The sequence below is a fragment of the Neocloeon triangulifer genome, unplaced genomic scaffold (assembly GCF_031216515.1).
Source record: "Neocloeon triangulifer isolate White Clay Creek 2 clone unplaced genomic scaffold, ASM3121651v1 ptg000001l, whole genome shotgun sequence".
NCBI classification, from domain to species: Eukaryota; Metazoa; Arthropoda; class Insecta; order Ephemeroptera; family Baetidae; genus Neocloeon; species Neocloeon triangulifer.
The window spans coordinates 2,466,066-2,486,822 of record NW_026775544.1 but is presented as its reverse complement, the minus strand read 5'-3'; the positions used below and the strand labels follow the sequence as shown (position 1 = coordinate 2,486,822).

Below are 20,757 nucleotides of genomic sequence, written 5' to 3'. Positions count from 1 at the left end.
GAAAGCAAAAAAAAGCGTGCCGTGCCAAATGCAAGTGCAAACGCAAACAAGTCTCGGCAAGTCGGCACGAATCTCACTTCGGTTGTTCTTGGGGTTCTTGGGTTGCGCACTCGAATCACGCGGCGTGCAAGCAATCATATTGCAATATTCTCCCCAACAAAGGAACAAACGCAAAATTTCTAGTGAAAATCTGTATGCAAGGAGACTGTATGCTTGTGTATTAGTACATAATCAAGACGAACGCCAATGAGATTGTGGTCATAGCTTGATTATTCTTGATTTCTCTCACCATTGCATGCAGTAGAACTGCATAACGTGTACAAGGGATCAGTCTTTGCGTATTTTCAGGTTATATTTTCTTCAGACTTTTCCAAAGAGTTGAATTTTTGGAGTCGCTTAGCAGAAATCCACGTGTATCCCACCGGTAATTATGAGATTTTTTTTAATTTGAGCGTTCTATCTAAGTACTGTGAGGCATAAAATTTTCAATTACATAATTATTATGTATAATAATTACACATGAATGCGCAAAAAGTGCAGAATTATTATCAGACACATACGGGTATTAAACATTACTTGTAGCAAGTTCTAGCAAATAAAAAATGTGCGCACGATCGCCCCCGTTACATTGAATTTATGTAAAAATTTCCTTTTTCTCAATCAGTATGTATTGCAAAAGAACATTTTTATTTGAAGATATGTAACTGCAGTAATTCAAACTCACGTCGTTTGCCTCTTTTTCGTTATTATGTTTTCATTTAAGATTTCGTTTAATTTTTGTAATCAAAAATTTTTATGTAAAAGAAAAAGTTCATAAATAAAATTACATAAATACATCTTCAGAAAATGCAAGAAATACTTCACAACTTGTCTTAAAACTGTTTGTTTGTTTGTGTTTTGCCCAATCAGGTTTTGAAAAATGGATCTCTTCAAGCAAATGGCTTACTCGGATAAACGCAACAAGAGTTGCAAGCCAGTCAACACTGCAATTACAAGAAAGTCGCTCAGCCTCCAGTTCTCCGAGTCTCTGCGCTTCAACATGTCCATGAATAGTGACACAGACGAAGAGGTCAAAGTCACTCTTCGTCAAGTGCTGGACAGGAAACTCGCCATGTACAAAATCATGTACCCTTTTCTCAACACTGACCAGCTGCAGAACAAGGTCGTTGCCAGCCTTGGCCTAGATGGGTTTGCTATTTATATACACAATAAAATTCATTTTTTTAGTTGAAAATTAAAATCTTGTAGAATCAAGGGCCTTTTTGGTGCCAAAGGGGCGCATAAGCTTAAGACTACAACAGTGATGGTTCACCCTGAAATGGTGTACGACTTCCATTCGTACTACTTGAGTTACCTGACTCAGCTGGACCACACAAAGTACGCTAATTTAAAGGTTTGCTCTCACATAGTATTTGGAAAAACATATAATATTTGTTAAACATTTGGATCAGACCCAGGCAACCTCCCTTATGAATGAGTGTGACTTCTCAGCCAAGTCAAAAATCCCTCTGAAGTTGAGTGAACCTCCCAAGATGATTTTTGATGCAGATGAGGTAGACGCAGATGATCTGGAGCCAGTCTTCAAGAAACCTGCTATTCCCAAAGCCTCTCGTCCTTCCAAGAAGAAACCTCGTCCTGCAACGCCTCTGCCTCCACTTTGTTCTTCGCCTTGGTTTAAAACTCCAGTTGCTTCAACTGAAACCCCTCCAACATCTCCACTTCTTGCTTTTCCTAAAATTCCAAACACACCTCCAGCTTTTGTTGCCTCACCTTCCATAGACTTGCCTGCTGATTCGCCAACTTACCTGGGACAATCTCCGCTGCGGTCTCCTGACCCTATTAGGTCTCCCGACTCCATCACTACTTCAGAAGCTCAAACTCCCAAGCCATTGCCAGTTGTTAAAATTCCTCAAGATTTATCTCCAGTTATACCTGTGAAGAGTACCAAAGAAAAATATGTAAGAAAATCACCTTTATTATTTGCATATATTATGGCAAGGATGGACAAAATTGCATGATCTACGATCGCGATCACACCATTTTTTTTTTTAAAAAGATGCGATTGCAAGTTGATCGCGGAAAGTAATTGTGATGCTTGGAGAATTTAATCCTAAATCTGGAAGAAAAACTCAATTTCACCTCTTTTGATGGAGAAAATCTTCTTAAACAAAGACATTTCATACAAAGTACATTTTTGTTAGGACTCCTTTGTTTTAAAACCTATAGCTGCATGAATTTGGATAAAAACCGTTTGAAATTTTTCTAAAATAAATTTGATCGCAAAAGATATATTGCACAATTGTTAGATTTCAAGATCGCAATTGAAAAATTTGAGAGCACGTCCATTATAGAAATAAATTATTTTAAAAAAATATTAATTTTTAGGTCACTAGCACATTTAGACCTAGGAGCCCTTGTTTTGCGCTGCGTAAACAGCGAATGAAGGTGATCTCTAGCATCTCAGATGGATCCACCATGAACTTGAGTGAAAATGACCCTGGGTCTCCTGCGAGGCCAAGTAATTCTAATTATTATTATGTTTCAATTATTTATTTCTAAATTTTTTTTATAGTGACCAGAGGAATGGCAAAAACCATTCATCACTCAACTCCGATGAAACCTCGTGACGAGAACATAATTCCATCTAATTTCTCGTGCCAGTCGGAGAGTAGCGTTGAGAAGGAGAGCCTCGATGGACCCAATGTGACCAATTTGACTCCCAAGATGAAAATGAAGAAGGCCGCAGTTCACAATGCTCGTTTTGCAAAGCTGCCAAGGGAAAATGCTCCAACTCCTCTCCTCCAAGAGAAAAAATTGGTTCGTCGAGCTCCAACTCCAGTGAAGAAACTTTCAGAGGTTGGGCTTTTATAACTTTTAATTAACTTGAGGAGGTAGATTTAAAATTATCATTTTTCTCTTGCAGAACCACTCAATGGTGTCTGATAGAACCTACCCAGATTCTCTTATCATGCCGCGAAGGTGTATGCGCTTCAAAGCGTTTGAAAGTCTTGACCCAAGTAAGTTGAGTCCCATGAGGTCTAGAATCGTCACTCCCATGTTAAAGAAGTTGGGAACCCCTGCCTCTGAGGTTGATAAGGAAGAGACCATGGAGGGTTACGAGACTAGGGAAAACGCTGAAATTGCCAATGAGGAAGATGAGTCCATGGAAGCTACTGAGGAAGGGGAAGACTATGAAGAGGAAGATCTGCTGGGTCTGCCTGTTATTAATTACAGGACTAAAGTTAAAGATTTTCTGAAATCAATCCATCCTGAAGATCTTATTCAGGTGAGAATTTTAGTTTTCTAAATTTGTTCACTTTAACAAAAAATTTCGTACAGGAGGACATGGATGTGATGGATGTCGAGGAAGTTCCATCCTCTTGAGGCACTTTTGCTGCACAACTAGTGAAGGTAGAATTACCATGTTTCTGTTATTATGCTCTTGCTTTCAATTCCCAGCTAGGCTTGTGCTTTATGTCAGTTCATATGAAATTATCTGCATAGATGGTTCAAATTTTAATTTGTGGACAAATGTCTTTGATATAGCATTCAACACATCACTCTTTCATGTGCTTCTACTGTACAAGCATCAGGTTGTTAGAAATATGAATTTGACTGCTAATTTACTTTCAAACCAGTTTTAATCCTCCGTAGTGTTCTTCATTCTTAGTGTTTTGACTCAATAAATGATACAGGCCTAAAAAATTAAAAATAAAACTTCTTTTCCTTTTCCAATAATTTTAACAAAAGCCGCTAGATGAAAATTCAGATTCAGAATATCCCTTTATTACAAGACACCGTTTTTCAAAAATTCATCTAGAGGAGCTCTATAAAGGACAACTTACACTTTCAGTTGAAGAAGGCTGGCGTTTTTAAAGTTATTATATATGTCTCGTCTTATTGCTATAATTGATTGTTGGCGAATTTTAAATTTAAAAAGTTTCATTATTGGCTGTTGCCTTTAAACAAACTATGAATATCCATAATAACAACTTATTATTACTGTAAATCTAGATTTTACTTTGATTTATTGTTTTATTTATTCTACTTTAATATACATTATGAGAACGAATCATATCGGATTTTTCGGGATTAAATTAATTTTATTAACTACATTACTGGTATAAATAGTAGTTTACCTACACTGATCTATACTTGGAAAAGTTAAAAATCAATATCTGAAACAAAATATTTCTTTGCAATTTTCCGCTCGTTTTTAAATTTTTTTTCGTCTAAAATAGTAATCAAAAGAATTTTACAAGCATGATATATTTAAATCATTATATCCGTTATATTTTTTAAAATTATTATGCTGTAATGATATTTTTATTGATTAAGGTTCCAATATAGATGTCTTTCTTCTATTCGCTCTGTGAGTTTTGACACTATACTTTAAAGTCTGTTTTGCTGCCAGCAAAGTGTTCCGCATCAGCATTGCTACAGTCACTGGCCCGACTCCCCCAGGAACTGGGGTCAAATAACCAGCTACTTCCAAAACACCTAGAGTACAAAAATTCATTGCAAAACAATTTTTTTTATTTAAAAAGTATACCATTAAAATCCACATCTCCTACTAATCTTGTTTTTCCATAAGGGTCTCTAATTCGATTCATGCCAATATCGATGACGCATGCTCCCGGTTTGACCATGTGGGCGGTAATGAGTTTTGGAACACCTAGAAAAGTAATCAAAGTAATCATTATTAAAAATGATTTTTTCAATATAAACCTGCAGCTGCTATTAAAATGTCGGCACCTCTAGTGTGGTTCATCAAGTCCTTAGGGGGTGTATATCGATGGCAAAACGTCACTGTCGAATCCATGCCCCCTAATTCTCCTGAGCAAATTTGCCGTCATCACAAGTTTCAGTAAAATAAATTATGTAAGTTGCCTGATCCATCAAAATGCAAGAGTAGAGCAATTGGCAGTCCTACATTTTTTGACCGTCCACAAACAACAGCATTTTTCCCTTTGGTTTTAATTCCTACCAAAAATTTTAAAATAAATTGGATCATAGCATACATGTGAAACAAACCAGACTTCTTTAAAAGCTCCATTACTGCTAGAGCAGTGCAGGGGACAAATGTGCTCATATCTAGACAAAGTCGGCCAACGTTCACGGTGTTGAATCCATCAACGTCTTTGTGAGGGACAACTGCGTTGCAAATGCTTCTTTCCGAAACATGATCTGGCAAAGGCAGCTAAGAATTAAATAGAAATGAAATTGTTATCACTTGAAAAAGGTATAAATAACAAACTTAATTATATGTACCTGGACTAGAATTCCATCTACGTTGGGGTCCAAGTTCAATTTTGAGACCACTTCTAACACTTCATTCTCGGATACGCTTTCAGACATTTTGACAGTGTTTGTTGAGATTCCTGAAAACATGATGTACTTTGTTAATCATATTGTTAATATCCTAGATTTTTTACCAACGAAATTAGCCGCAGTGATTTTGTTTCTCACATAGATTCGGCTTGCAAGATCCTCTCCGATAAGTACTGCAGTCAGGTGAGGTCTTCGATGTCCCAAATTTGACCATTGGTCGGTGTCAGACTTGACCTCTGTGAGAATCTGGTTTGCTAATTTCCGCCCATCCAAAATTTGGGCGTTAGGTCTGAAATTATTCGTTATACTTTACACAAAAGTAATGTGACATAATTTAAGTGTTTTAAAAACCTGGAGTAAGTTTGGTGAATGTTTCTGCAGCATGAAAGACTAGAACGTTGTAAGGTTAAAATGAATTTCGCAGCCCTCATTATGAACAAATTACTAAGTACAATAAAGTCCACCACAGTAAAATTATATTATAGATTCAATTGTGCGATATTATATGGTCAAATAAATAAGAATAAATTAATTAATCAAAGCCGGAACGGCGCACCCCGACTTGTTAGCAAGTTGTTTGTTTTGGTGTAACACCAACAAAACTAAAATGATCCTCATAAATTTGCTCAATTTTTCTGTACAAAATTAATATTAAGGAATAAATATCTCAAAATTTTTGAAAATAAATCTGATTTAGAAATAAAATCAAGCTTTTCTTTAAAATTAAGTAAGTGAATAATCGTAATAATTAAATCAATCTTAGACTTTCTTTTAATTTTATGTTTGCGCAACTGCGCATGTTGATCGTTGACTCGTTTGGGCGCGAACGTTGCATGCAAAGAAACCTGAGTGATTTCTCATGCTGGGACTGCGAGTGAAGGGTTGAAAGTCGGCCGGGGGCCGCAAGATTTCGTATTGAGAAGGGTGTTTGCATTGCACCCTAGTTGTACGCAAAAGCGTTTAATACAAAATCCTTTTAAAATTTAATCTTCTTCGCTATGCAACTTGCGAGGAGCCTGTTATTCTCATATGATTGAAGTTTACAATTTAGAAATCAGCGAAATTATGGTTTATGTTATGGCTTAAATATTCACATAATAGTAATCAAGGGCTGCAACGAAATAAAAAAAGTTATGTAAAGTTTTCAGAAAATACATGAATTTTAATTTCAATAAATTCAATGGCTAACTACATGTAATTACGTTTTGGTAAAAATATTCTCCATATTGCAAATTTTTTTGTGTTGGCTCTGATATAATTATATACAAACGTAACAAATTCAACTTTTAGGTATATTATTTTTTAAATACTTATTTGAATTACTATGTTTGTAATTTGCAACAATAATACAAGAAATAATGAAACTACTACTGAAGTGTTGGTATTAAAGGCAAGCAACGAGCCGCTTCAAAGATGTGGTTCACTTTTCTTATCAAGTAATGCAAACATTTACAGCTGTGGCAAATTGAAAGAACCATTCATAGTTTTTGTCTTTTAAGACTGAGCTTTGAACCTCTTCCAAACATTGCAGACTGATTTCATTCAAATATTGGAGACCGCAAAATCAAGCTGTGGGCAATCTGGAATTATAAAACAATATAATCTTAATGGTTTTTTTCACAATATAGATAAAATTGGTACTACTTTCAGTGCTGGCTCGACCATTGATAGTTTGTGCAATGCAATATGAATGCTCTCTAATTTGCTTAGGCAGACTGAGCTTTCTTTCAAAGCCTCAGCAATGACTTGCATCCGGCCAAAGGTCCAGAGGTGGAAAAGGCGGGTTTGCTTAGGATCAGATCCGAGAATATACTTTTTGAACAGCAAATCATTTACTGAGAGTTCATCAAATATTGGCAATCAGTGAAAGCATTCGTTCAAATCAAACCTGGAAAAGAATTATTATCTCTGCAAAATAGATATTAAGTTTAATGAAAGACACCATATATCATACATTTTCCACTTTTTGAATGTATCAAGTGGCAAGTTCAGCAGTCGGGCATCATTGAGGCTGATTTTCTCCATCTGCACGCCAGGGTCACTTAAAATCAGTCCTTCCAGGTTTGGGCACAGCTCAATAATGTTGATCAAGTTCAGCTTTCCCAATTGAACATCCAGGCCCAGAGAGCTCTCAACGCCCTGATCAATTGTTACTGACTGAAGGTGTGGCCCGAACTTTTCTAGGGCACCGTATACAGAGCAAAATGGCACATCAGAAAATACCATTCTTATAGGAGGACGAGGCATAGCCAACAACACTTTTAAAATTTCGTCTGCAGTTACGTCTCCTTCGATGCCAAATTCTTCAACTATCACATTTTGAGGCCACGTAACTTGTTGGAAATTGGGCACAAAGACGCTAGAGATAAGTCAGAAAGAGAGAAAAGTATTAATGAATTTTTTTGTGTTCAGTGATTTTTTAAGTGCCTTATCATCAGCAGCTGCTTGTTGGGGTACAGACGTCCAAATTCCTCAAGGAAAAATATTTGCAAAATACCCTTTAACATCCAATTGTCATTGTCGGAAACTGGACACTCGGCAAGGCTTAGGACTTCGATATTGGGAATCGAACCCACAATCTGGACAAGCAGTTCAATATCCACACTTTCTCCGTAGCCTCGAGTTGAAATGACTAAGCCTCTGAGGCAGAGCATTTTTGAAAAATATTCTGGAGCTTTGGCGCTAAGCTTGGATTTGAGCAGCACTATTTCCAACCAACTAAAGAAACATCATGAAAATGAACTGTGTATATTAAAAAAAAAAGATAATAACTCACTCTAGTCGTGGGATCTGTTGGCCAAGTTGTTGTATAAACTCCTCGGTGCATACACTTGTTGTCAAGCGCAAAGTGCGAAGATTTTGTAGCTTCAAAATATCCAAAGGAACTTCAGAGTACAAATAGTTGTCCAAACCCAATAGTGTTTTCCCTACAGAGAAATATTTGAGGTTAATCATTGAAGTGAATAAAAATTAGGATACAATCATTTCCAGTTGTAGTTATTAAAAGAAAAATCTACACAAATAAATGTTAATACTACGCACATTTCATTTTAAGGTAATTTCCTTTCGAATATTTGGTTTTGCGTTTTAACCACATATTATATAAAGCGTATAACGAATAACGATCAAAACATTATTTGTCCACTACAACCCTTGAAAAAATATTTTAGATTGGGCGCATTGTGCAATTATTAAATATTCATTAATTACGAGTTGTATTTTTGTGAAGAATTTTCCAAAAAATAAATGTTGTATGCTTACAATTGTCATAACCTCCATCTCGAGCAGCAAAAAATGAGACCTTTGGGCAATTTTGCACGGCATGTTCGAAGAAAGCAACATTAGGCTGGTCAGAATTTTTTGGCAGTATTGAATCATCAAAGATGGTTAGATTTTCATTCAGCAAAAGGATTGTAAATTGTTCTTGGAGGCCAAGTGGGATCAAGGTTGACCCTAACACGCGTTTCTGCTCATTCATGATGAATTTCAGAAATTCCTGGACCAAAGTATTTGCTGGAAGAAGAGATGAGATTATACATAATTAATGTGTTGCCATAAAAAAGGTAAAATAAAAAATATCACTTACGCAAAACAGCAAAAGGATTCGCAACTCTGCTGAGATAAAGGCCGCCGTTTGAAATAATGACTCGCATGGCCAGGTGTTTCAATTTTTCTGGTTTTCCTAAGTTCTTTCTTTTTAGGCAAACTTCATTGATCACTTCTTGATGCTGTTTCTCCGGATCCAGACTTTATTTATACATTTAAAATTAATCGTTGGGGAAAATGATCAATTTTGAGTCTAAGAAATGTACACTTTTACAAATCCCACCTCATGTCCTTGAGCAGCTTGTTCAAATTCTGCAGTGTCGTATCCATGTTTTAAATTTCCACTCGACATTCACGAAATCTGAGATGTAATAAAAATAAAATTTACAGAAAATAATTACAAAAATTTTCAAAAAAATTAAAATACAATCTTAAATTACAGCAATAATTATAACTACATAATATATAGTAATATAAAATAAATTAAAATTATTGCCTTACTTCTGCAGAAGAGGTCAAATTTACATGGATTCCAATACTGACAGCCACACCTGCCGTGCCGTCTGCACAACGTGAGCTCCAACTACAGACAACGGTAGGCGACCTTTGCACTTCTTGATGGTGAAAAGGTGATAACGCAGATAACTTTGGCATATGACGCTGCTCTGATGAATGCAGAAAAGCAGCATTCCGCGAGATATTTTATGGAAAACAATGCTACCGTGAATTTGGGCGATTTCCCTCCTTGATGTTCACTACAAATATTAAAACATACGTAGAATTGCTGGCATTGCAGCCGCAAACAAGATTAGACAAGATTGATTCTTTGCTTGTAAACATGTCAGTATATAAACAATGAAACATCTTATAATAATATATTTCACTTGAAATTTTTTGCTTGAAAGTAAAATGTTATGCAGAAAATCATACAGCCAATAAAATGCGGGTTGAATGTATTTTGATGGCAGATTTAAAATGTAATTAATTTTCTACTGATTTATCGTCAGACACAAATATCATATAAATATTTTTTTTTTCATAAGCATTCTTTGTTTTGAAAATTGCTGGGGAATTAAAATAAAAATGAAAATTATTAACTTCAATGGAAATGACAAAATATATTAAATTTGGAATCAGGCGCTTATTCTTTGCTCAACTCTCCATTTCTTGGCACCTAAAATTTGAACAAAGGAAATAATGTAATTTTAATTTCCAGTTAAATTATAACTTGTGAAATTAGTCGTGAAATTGTGACAGTAATTGCTAAACACATATAACAAAATAAAAGTAATATCCTGCAAGTTTGTTTTTTATGCTATTTATTACTTTTTACCGTTTTCCCAGCCCTTGTATTTATACTTTAATTCTTGAGTAATAATTTAATTAATTCATTATTTTTCATCTATATTTTAAGAAAAATATGCAAATTATAATTGATTATAATCAGAATTATGCATTTTCTAATCCACCATAAAATTATTACAAAAGATGCGAAAATAACTTTTTTTCCCAAAAGAAAACATGAAAAAATTATGAAGACTCAAATTGATTTGAATAAAAAATCAAGTGCGCTATTTTATTCTTTCATAAGCAGAATATTTTGACAGTGTCTGTGTGTGGTGGTGTTGGTGGTACGGTCGGTGTGGTGCGCTGCTTTATTTCGGGGGCTGGGCGAGCAAGCGAGCGCAGGCACCCCTGTCGGGCCTGCGTAAAGGGGGCGCGTGACGTCAGCCGGTTCGCCAGTGAGTGCGAGAGACCGCATATCGATCGCGGGCACCGTCTGAGCAGCATCCTTCATCCTGTGCAGGCAGATTCGTCGCGCCGACCGCCACCTGACGCAGATCAAAAGGGACGCGCCCTGAGAGTCACCATGGCCGAGTTCGGCACGGCCAAAACCGTCTTCATCCTGGCCATCGTGGTCGGATGCTTCGCCATCCTCTGGCCTAAGATCTTCTACCCCATGCTGCTGACCTCCCTGAGTAGTGGCGTCGCTGCACCCTCGACCCACCCGGAGGACTCGCCCCTCGATAACACAGGTAAATTCCAGCCGATTTATACAATAATATTTTTTAATTATTTTTCATTCTTATGAAATAAAAAATGATTTTTTTTACGTAGGGGTTGTTTGTTTATATTGACATTTTTATCGATCTCAACGTGCTCTTTCATTATAGTCGCGGATTACATAATTTTTTAAATGCTTAATAAATTATAATCTTATTTTAATTACTAGGCACTCGTTCAGGTAGACATTCTTGGAACAATTCTCATGCTTGACAACTATCCAAACTACTTTACTATTTACTAGGTCTTTTTATTGCGTAATGATTCAGGCCGAGGAAAATCAGATCAGGGAAGGAGGAAAACTATCCAGAACATTTCAAATTACTTGAAATAGTTGAAATTTAATTAATAATTAAAATGCCCAATATAAATTGAGATAATTTAAAAATTATAAGAAATAATCACATTGTGAACTTTTTAAATATATTTTTTCCAGTTTATTTTTCTTTATAATGAATTGTGAAAATTTATCTCCTATAAAAACATGTACGGACGTAAATAATTTTTGGCACGCAGCTGAGACAGGCACAATATTATTCTGAGCTGATGATTTATTTTGACTCGCGATATCTTTATTTTTTCTTATGTGCTTGCTATTTTTTCTCAAGCGATTTTAACGTAATAAAAAAATGTATGTTCGAGACGGAAAAGTAATTTTCGAAGTACATACGGCAGTATTGAACGGTGACGCAGAACGTTAGAAGAAAGGACCGAGCGAGCGGAGAGATTTGGTCGTGAATAAGCAATAGGCTTCCCTCTTGACGTGCCGGACGAGCAGGTTGCAGTATTCTATCGATCCAGGATAAACACAATGAGGGAGCGAGTTTTGCGCCGAAATTGGCTCGCAGCGTGAAATCGAGATTGATCTCAGCTCACCATCGAGTTTAATGAACACGCGTCTTGAAAGACAATGACACTTTTCATCGTGAGAAAGCTGATGCATTCATTTTGAAATTTTTAAGTGAGAAAAATTGATGGTAGCAAAAAAGAGAGGGATGTGAAAATTTAATCTTTGTGATCTTCTAATGTAAAAAGTTCTTCTAGATCTCGTGGTTTTCTTCTTACCGACCTTTAATTTAATTAATTCAGCAAACTTCAAAATTGTTTAAAAATTTTAACTTTACGTTTAAATATTAATGCGAGTTTGGTTTGATGAAGGAATATTAAAAAGTATATTCATAATCTGAAAATTTGCAAAACCTGGATTAGAAAGTTATTCTTGATTTTAAATTTTAATTTAATTTATATTTATTCAAATTTCATGGAAATATTTTTCCATATACTCTTACTTGAGAAGAAACCAGTTTATATGGGTCTTAAATTTATGCATCAAACATTTCCAGAAAAATTTGATGAGATATGCAATTACCAAATTATCACGTAAAGTTAAATTCTTTTTTAACCCTTCTGGTGGAAATTAAAATTCCTCAGCCAACTGCTGCGACGTGATTTTTGAGACGGACGTCACGGCCATCAAGGTTCTGACGGCCATGTGTGGCGACATCCTGCAAGAAAACCAACTGACGACCAACCAGCAACTGCATCTTTCGAAAAAGTCGGTCGAACTGTGTCGAGACAAAGTGCGGTCGGCGTGCGGCCTCGACATCACGGCCGTCATCAGGGACCAGACGGGTCTGACCAAGAACTACAAGCAAATCTTGGACGAGATCAGGTCGTTCAACAACTCGGCCTGTCTCAAAGAGAACTTTGGCATTGAGCTGAGTTTGATTGGAACGCCGCGCCGGATGCGCTACTTCCCCGAACGGTACTTCCGAGACAAGACCATCATTGCCAGTAAGAGCAGAGCAACAGCAGTGGAAATTAACCCAAATAACAATATTTTCACTTCCTAACAAGCATCAAAAACATCAAATTTGAACTAACAGAGGAAATATTATAGGTGCAGAAAATTTGTGAAATAATCTAACAAAAATTGAAACATTTTATTTTTTGATATGTGTGTGAAATATTTATTAGGCTGATTGATATTTTTTTATTATAACATAATTATTTTAACATTAAGTATATTCAGATTTTTTAATTAACCATTGCTTGAAATTATCAAAAATTGTTCCCCTTTTTTTCAGAACACTTGCGACCTGAGAGGCCAGCTCACTTGCACCCTGAAATGCTTCACCCAGCCCTGCGAGAGAAAGGGCGTGCGATTCCTGAACGACCAATTACCGTAGCTTCGGCGACTGGAATGGACGGATCTGTACCACGGGTGAGTGTCATTAGAGATCAGTCAATTACACATGCAGCTGGCGCTCAATTCAAATCGTAGATAAAACAGCCAGCAGAGGAAAAGATAAAAACTAGATACATATTGAGTCAAATAATTTACTTCAATATTATTTAGAATTTTTCTGAAGTACTACCTTATTCCCTTTAACAATTCATTTCCACTTCTAAATCAAATGAGAGAGACATTTGTTTAAAAAAATTCATAATATGTGAACGATATTCATTCTGGACAAGATTTTATGATTTTTTGTTTGCCTTGTTTATCTTTTCAACCTTTTGTGGAAAGTGCTAAGGGGCGCAGTCAAATCCGGCGCTTAATGCACTTTTTCGGTTTCGCGTCATCCCTAAGGTTTCCTTTTCATCCTCCCCGAATTTTGATCATTCATAAAAACTAGCGTCTCGTCGACAAATTCTAAAACAATCGCCAGATGAGCTTTTAACTTTTCACAAGGGGCGAGGATGCTCAAAATATTACGTGTCAGTCTCTCTCGCGCGCGCGGGGTTTGTTTGTCTAACCTTCACTCTCGCTTTCTTAAAATTTCACCGTCGGTCCGTTTCCGTTCCAATCTCGACCTTGCGCACCTCATTGCCCTCTTGTAAATAAAGAAATTCATTTATCAGGACGGTTTAATTGGAGAAAATTGAGACGCTGCTGACAGCGCGCGGCTCCAACGCTCGAAAAGAAGTTTCGCACTTATGAAATTAAAGTGCGCGATGAGCCAACGTTTGCAGCGATAGGCTAGAACCCGCCCGCGTGGATTATTTCGGTCACGGCGCTAATATTAGCATCTCGACTGACTGAACGCGGCAGAGGTAAAGCTCGCCGTGCGGACGGTCGGTCGGACGAACGTCGTGCCAGCCCAAGAACTCAAGAGTTACGTCACCTCTGAATGTCGACGGCGCGATATCGGGGCCATCTAAAGACGAGTTATCCTAGCGCCCCACTTCACCCCTATTCAAATGCAAATATACATAATGTTCCTAATCCCCACAAAACGTAATTAAATATTTATAATATTTTTAATTTATAGAAGTTTTGAGCAAATTGAATGAAATTAATTTAAAAACTTTGGTGAAGGTGAAGAGCTTAATTAATTTTCCAGAAATATCTCTTAGAATTCAATTTCTTGATCATCCTGTTTAATCTGATACGTTACAAATAAGTGAAGGGATTTAATTTTATCAGGTTTTGGAAAAACTAGCTACTCTTTTTAAATTATTTAGGCGTATAAAGTATTGTACTTCGATGGGGGGTTGAATGGTTGAAAGTTTAATGTTTAATTTCGACTTTTCAATCAACAGAAAATTCCTTTGAAATAAAATAATTTGAAGACAATTTATTCATGGTTCATTTTCAACTCACTCCATCTAAATCAATTCAATTTAGAATTGAAATTTTATCTCATCATATTTGGTTTTAAATATTTCTGGAATAATTTAATTTCGAAGGATTAAAAAATACGTTAAAAAAATTGTTTTGGATATTTTCCCGTAAGAATTTCAAGTTTGGACAGTCCGACATCTTTGTTGCGTTGGCTCTGTTTGAAAATTAGTCGGTACGTGTATTATGAATGGACAGAAACTTCTCTATAAATTCTGCTGTTTGCCGGCGTTCAAAAGAAAGTTGCCAAGAACATAATTCACACCTAGCGCAGCGCAGACTCACTCTCAGCTGGCCATTTTGCAAGCCAGCATAATAACCAATGCCAAAAATAAACACAATGATCTAATTTGCCCTTTGTTGACCTTTCAACTTAGTAAAAGCATTTTCTTCCAGCAACCCGGATACCCGATGCCGGGCATGCGACCTCCGATGGGTGGCGCCGGCCACGTGGTGCCAGCCCCCAAGGGCAGCGGCACCATGGGCATTCTGATGCCCCTCTACACTGTGGGCATCGTCGTGTTCTTTGTCTACACTATTATGAAGGTTTGAACATTTTTACTAAAAACAAGGAATTTGAAAAGAAAGATTAGATAAAAAAATTAAAATTTTTATAATTGCTGCAGTAATTTTCTATCACTTGAAAAAAAAACCATCAGGAAATTTAAGTTTGATGAGTTTCCATATTATCTATCACACTACATTTGTTTGCATCAAATCGAGCATTTTTTGGGCTCCATTATTTTCAGTTATTTGAATTAAATGTAGGAAAAGTGTAGGTTATTGAATGTTTTTTAAGCTTCATCAATGGGAAATCAAATTAGAATTTAAAGATGTATAAGCAAAATTGCAGAAAATTTAATTTGAAACATTTTATTCAATAAAATAAAAATTTTATTTTCATTTTATAATTTTTTAAACTTTTGTAGAATTTTGTTAACAATGAAATTTTTGGCAGGTCTTGTTCAAGAGACAAGACGACCGGAATAAGAGTGCAGACTTTGGAATGGACCCGGAAATCAGAAGGATGATGTTCGGTGCCGCCGCCATGGAGGAGTGCGCCGTCGCTGCTGCCCATCGACCTGTGGCTCCAAGGGAGGTCAAGAGGCCCTCCCCTGAGCCCGTAGTGACTGCCACTGCTGCCGCTCCTCCTGTTGCGGCCGCTGCACCCCCGGTTGAACCCGAGCAGGTCAACGGAAACGCTAACACAAATGGTTTCCGCGGCTTAACTCCGCCCAAGTCTTCCAGCAAGTTAGGTGAGGAGAATTATTTGTATGCGTGCTTTATTTTTGGCTGGCTTATCTATATCATACCAAACATATCAAATATCAATTAAATTCATTTAAGTAAAAATTTTTATTCAAAATGCTGCTTCAAAGGATGGAGTGAACATGACACAAGTAAGTATTATTTAAGAAAAAATCAAAGTTCTCATAAAAATTGAAACACTGCCGCTTTTTACGCTTTCATATGTTCACGCAATATGTTGTTTCACAATTTAATTTTGGAATATATTATAGGCAAGAAAGAAAGTTTGCTGGGAAGATATTTTTGTGTTTTTTTTTTCGGGGTTGTGGACGCACATAATGTTTCAGGAGACAACGAAATTGACCAGCTGCGGAGGCGGCTGGAGGAGACGGAAGCAGCGATGGAGCGCATCGTGGCGCAAATCGAGACTGCGGTTGAGCCCAGCAGGCCGTCGTCGTCCCTCCTCAAGACAGTGCCACGACAGGTTAGGGTCCTGCGCTCCAGACCCCTGATTTTCCTTTGCCACGCGCGTCAAATATAATTTTTTTCAGCGTAGGCAAAGCAATTTGGCGATTTAATTTCTGGCGTTTTTTTTTCTTTTTCCAAATTCATCAATTCATTTTTCCTCAAATTTATTCCTTTGTGTTTTGCGTTTTATAGTTTATTGGTTGTTTTTGTTGCGCATGCAGTGACAAACGTCCACACCTTTTCCGAGACGAAAGGCACGACTACTTTCTTTTCAAACTTTTGACTTTTTGTTTCTCCTCTACCGCCCCTGCCTTTGTACAACCTTACAGTGGCACCGTCTTGCAACCCCAACAAAATATATCTAGATCTTAAAAAGTGTTAAAAAGTTTTAGCAAATCTCAGGTGCAGATCGGTAGCAGTGTCGCAGATTTTTTTTAATCGTTTTGATCAAAATTTGTACAAATTTTTTGGCAGTGTTTGCACAGATTCTTGCTCCGCTTTGACTGATTGATTTGTTTTTGTAGTTGTGACGGCCATTTCTGGCCTCTTAGCCGAGGTAGACCAGCATTTACTTGCCTCGGATGCCAAAAATAAACTAAATACTCCGAAGGTTAGCAAAAGATTCACTTTTTTTGTTCTGTGTTAAAGTCATTATTAAAAAAAATCACATATCCTAGGTCATTTCCATTCAGAGACACTCTGTGTCATTGAAATAATGTGTCCTGCGTAGTTCCCATACTACTTCATTTTCAATTCACTGCCCTCTTTATTAACTTTGATATAGCATGTACATAGGAATAATTAAAAAACGGTCATTAATTACTAAAAAGTAAAGAATAAAGGACAGTTTTTAACGACAACTTTAAATATATGAGATATTTTAAACATTAAAATAGATAAAATTATTTTTTAGTCCCATTTTTGCATGTTGTTTGCCCTGCTGTAGTTATAGCGCTTTGTTTATCGACTTTGCCTTGTTAAAAATTAATTTTTTTTCGTTCCCCAAAAAACGCTCTAAAAATTTTTATAAATGTTCAAATTTTCAATTTGATTCAGGGTGACGAAGAAGAAGAACAGCCGCAAACATTAGAGACTGTAGAGAAACCTGTAGAAAAAGAAGAAGTAGAAAAAGAAGTGGAAGAGATAATTGAGAAGGAAAATATTGAAGCTACCAAAGAGGAGCCTCAGCAAGTTGAAAAGGATGAAGAAATTCCTCAGCAAGTTGAAGCAGAGGAAGTTGAAGAACAGCTCGAGGAAATCGACGAGGAAGCTGAAGAGCCTTTGGTCGAAGAGCCTCTCGAGGAGGAAATTGTCAGAGCCACTGCTGAGGATCCGGCGGAGGAGGTCAAGGTCACCGATGCCCTTTTGGAGGCCAACGGTCACCTCCCCGAAAGGAGCAGCACTCCGCTGCAACAACTTCTTGTAAGTTGACTTTTTCTTTTTTTTAAATTTTACTAGATTTTTTTTATTATTTTAAAATAATGAAAAGGAGGAAGGTGGTGGGAAAGTCACAGTCCTTGGGATGGAAACCACAGCCCGGTATGAGGACGGCCAGAAAATGGCCCGTCCTCCGACCCCCTCCACGCCCCCGAGGAGCATCACCCCCATTTTCCCCCTGTACGCCCTGGAGCAGTACACCCCCTCCCCTGCATATCGGTGGTCAAGACCTGCGACCCCGACTTCGATGACCCCTCCCAGAAGCAGCACCCCGTTGCAGAGGCCTCTGAGTGCCACCCCTCCCCCCACCCACAGCTTCGTGGTCGAAGGTCACCTGCCAGGTAGGTCAACTGAGCCGAGAACCAGAAAATGAACAAAAAACATTGTTGACCTGCTTTGTTGTCACCAAAGGGGGACACGGAATTCTCGTTTCCGACTCCGAGTGCGAGGCGACGCCTGTCAGCGACTACGACTTTGATGACATGGACCTCGACGAAGAAGCGCCACCTGTGATCCTCAGTGGAAAAATGACCCTTTCTGTTATCAACCTTCCTGAAGCGATTGCTGCCGAGGCCGCTGCCGCTGCTGCTCTTGCTGCTGTGAGCTGCCATTTGAATTTTGATTTTTGTCTGTGAAGAGAGTTTAATCTGCTTTATATTCAAATTTACACTGATTGAAACCTGGCCCTTTTCAGAGCCATCCTAAGTTAACATCTTTGTTAATTTTTGCAGCTAATCCCGTCAAAAGAAATAATTGCATGTTTATTTAATAAAAAAAAAACCAATGATATATGGCTTCTAACTAACAAAAGTTTGGTTTATTTGCAGATTTTATGTGTGGAATTATTGGAAATAAATCATGAATGTGAATAACTGCTGACAATTTTTCAATTTAATATAGCCGAGAAATTCACTCATTTACATTTCGTTTATTTTTATAGGCTGGACAGCAAAATGGAGCCCACGCTGCAGCTCAAGCAAGAGAAGAAACAAGTGAGTTTAATTTTTTCTTTTAACTTAAAAATTGAATGTATTTTAACATAACAAAACCTATAAATTAACTTAGGAGTATTGAAAGAGGGAGCATTGAATGGAAATCAATATGAGGCCAACGGTGGTGATGAAGCTTCGGTCACCAACTACACAACAGGTGAATATAAAATTAGCTTAATTAGCATTATTATTCTAAATTGTTAAATTTTTCATGTTATAAATTTATAAAATTCATAAATCATTTTGAATCAGTTTTGTAAAATTAAATTTTACTATTTTATTAGGGCTTTTGAATATAATTTATAATGTCTTTTCTCAACATCAAATTCCTTATATTTTCAATCAATACTGTAAAATTTAGATAAAATAAATCCGAGTCTTGGTAATTGAGTTTAATTTTAATCTTCCAGCAAGCGCAGCAGCAGCAGAGGACGGCGCCGGCTTAGAGGAGACGTCAGCAGACGTGTCTGGAATGGATGACCAAGCAGAGGCACAAGACTTGGTAATTTAAAATTATTTAATTTAATTTTGAATTATTGTCTTAATTGGGAAAAAAGATTATTAAATTATTGAAATTTTTATGTTGATTTCATTATCCAATCTCATTTTGCAATTTTATTTTTGCAAACTAGGCAAAATTAAAAAAAAAATTCAAAATATCAAGTTAATATAAAATATGTTACAAATACAAATATTATTAAAATGAACAAGGTCACAATTTAAAAATGAATTAAGTAAATATTAATAAAAGTGTAAACCTCTTATTAATAAATTTAGATGTTGTAATCATTTAAAAATATAAATTACATTTGTGATTTTTTTATGTTAGGATGAGCCTGCTGCTGATATTGAGGATCTGCCTCGCGACGACGCCTCTGTCCACCACAATCAAAGCAATGGGCTTCAATGATCTTTGCTTTCCGCCCCAAGCCGGGGCGGCCGAAGCCGTGCCAAACGCCGGAGACGGGCCAAGAACCACCGGTCGGCTGCTGCACAGAGCAACTAGGCTGCTCGTTGATCAGTGCTGCGTGCCGTACATGCGACAGACCAGCTCAACGCGGGGTCTACGAAAAGAAATTCGGAAGGAAAAAAAATCACCTGTGGCTAAAGACCGAGTGAATGAATGCTGGATGAGAAAAAAAATATAATAAAAATGCGCGCAAAGTGAAGGAAAAAGAAGCCTCTCGTGAAAATTTTGACTCGCTGTGTTACAAGAAATGATTCTCTACAATGCCAAATATTCTCAAGCGTATATAAATTTACCATTATTATATATTTATTGTTATGTCCAAAAGAAGAAAGGGAAAAATGACAAATGTCGTAGCGTGATTCAGACTAATATTTCGTAATTGAATATTGTAGTAAAAATAACCGAGGACGTGCCAAATTTTTTCGATTTGAGCACCATTTTGACGTAAATCAGTTTGGGCACTAAAACTGTAGATGTAAGACTGCAAAAAGGTGTTGATTGATGGAAAACAGAGATGCCAAATTTTAAGAAAACGTTAAACTCGTTAGCACGTTTGTATATTCTGCAGTACACATTTGAAATTTTTAGTTTAGTGCAACCTTAAATACGCTTTGATGAGTCATATGTGATGGGGTAAAATTGTAAATCTTGCTTGCTTCTCTATTACTATAATGTTGAGCCCCGTTTACCTCACTTCAAATAGAAAACACAGGAAAATATTGCATAAAAATATTGATCAGGTTTCCTACCAGTTCTTTGGAGTTTATAATATAATTAATATTATTACACAATAGTGACGCAAGATAATTACTGTGTATTATATGTTTCTGTCGAATTTTCATAATAGTTATAAAATAATTCTCAGTCTGTCTGCGGTGCTCTAAAAAGCATGTACTCTCGGAGCATGCAGTGCAATAAAAACGTATACATTACTGAAAAACGATAAGCTTTCGGTTCTAAATTTTCATTTCTGAATTAAACATCCTGGAAAATAATTCTAAATTTTCTAAATTTATTTTACTATCAGCACATTGCAAATTTTGATCGTATTATTCTGATAAATTTCTAATGTATTA

The 20,757-nt window shown here is 36.7% G+C and overlaps 4 protein-coding genes across 10 annotated transcripts; 2 read left to right on the top strand and 2 right to left on the bottom strand.

Annotated features, from left to right (window-relative positions):
* Positions 1-35: 35 nt before the first annotated feature.
* Positions 36-3,729, top strand: LOC132198035 (proteoglycan 4-like). 2 transcript variants are annotated; one of them, XM_059621724.1, is made up of 9 exons: positions 47-192; positions 349-424; positions 910-1,188; positions 1,249-1,393; positions 1,452-1,958; positions 2,386-2,518; positions 2,573-2,856; positions 2,924-3,286; positions 3,340-3,729. In XM_059621724.1, the coding sequence occupies exons 3-9, from the start codon at positions 920-922 to the stop codon at positions 3,382-3,384; spliced, it is 1,746 nt and encodes a 581-aa protein (XP_059477707.1). In that variant the 5' UTR covers positions 47-192; positions 349-424; positions 910-919; the 3' UTR covers positions 3,385-3,729. The 2 variants fall into 2 exon arrangements, with proteins under 2 accessions (XP_059477696.1, XP_059477707.1); XM_059621713.1 differs by having other exon boundaries at positions 36-424; positions 911-1,188.
* A 78-nt stretch (positions 3,730-3,807) lies between these two features.
* LOC132198039 (bifunctional methylenetetrahydrofolate dehydrogenase/cyclohydrolase, mitochondrial) lies at positions 3,808-5,927 on the bottom strand. Its single transcript, XM_059621740.1, has 8 exons — positions 5,683-5,927; positions 5,436-5,638; positions 5,272-5,381; positions 5,035-5,200; positions 4,891-4,983; positions 4,729-4,836; positions 4,553-4,675; positions 3,808-4,500 (listed from the first exon to the last, which is right to left on the bottom strand). The coding sequence occupies exons 1-8, from the start codon at positions 5,760-5,762 to the stop codon at positions 4,334-4,336; spliced, it is 1,050 nt and encodes a 349-aa protein (XP_059477723.1). The 5' UTR covers positions 5,763-5,927; the 3' UTR covers positions 3,808-4,333.
* Positions 5,928-6,497: 570 nt separating this feature from the next.
* On the bottom strand, positions 6,498-9,512 carry LOC132199503 (uncharacterized). The gene is made up of 9 exons (XM_059624293.1): positions 9,379-9,512; positions 9,161-9,238; positions 8,918-9,078; positions 8,593-8,844; positions 8,108-8,258; positions 7,759-8,049; positions 7,286-7,690; positions 6,976-7,219; positions 6,498-6,911 (listed from the first exon to the last, which is right to left on the bottom strand). Exons 2-8 carry the CDS (start codon positions 9,205-9,207, stop codon positions 7,192-7,194), a joined length of 1,335 nt encoding a protein of 444 aa, XP_059480276.1. The 5' UTR covers positions 9,208-9,238; positions 9,379-9,512; the 3' UTR covers positions 6,498-6,911; positions 6,976-7,191.
* Positions 9,513-10,624: 1,112 nt separating this feature from the next.
* On the top strand, positions 10,625-19,993 carry LOC132199437 (titin-like). Of its 6 annotated transcripts, XM_059624161.1 has the most exons (14): positions 10,625-10,913; positions 12,373-12,735; positions 13,029-13,165; positions 14,963-15,112; positions 15,525-15,822; positions 15,946-15,966; positions 16,807-16,892; positions 17,339-17,704; positions 17,772-18,060; positions 18,131-18,318; positions 18,660-18,711; positions 18,785-18,868; positions 19,122-19,213; positions 19,541-19,993. In XM_059624161.1, the coding sequence occupies exons 1-14, from the start codon at positions 10,748-10,750 to the stop codon at positions 19,619-19,621; spliced, it is 2,373 nt and encodes a 790-aa protein (XP_059480144.1). In that variant the 5' UTR covers positions 10,625-10,747; the 3' UTR covers positions 19,622-19,993. The 6 variants fall into 6 exon arrangements, with proteins under 6 accessions (XP_059480144.1, XP_059480151.1, XP_059480135.1 ...); XM_059624168.1 differs by lacking the exon at positions 15,946-15,966; XM_059624152.1 differs by lacking the exons at positions 15,946-15,966; positions 16,807-16,892 and adding an exon at positions 16,162-16,298 and having other exon boundaries at positions 17,775-18,060.
* Positions 19,994-20,757: the final 764 nt, after the last annotated feature.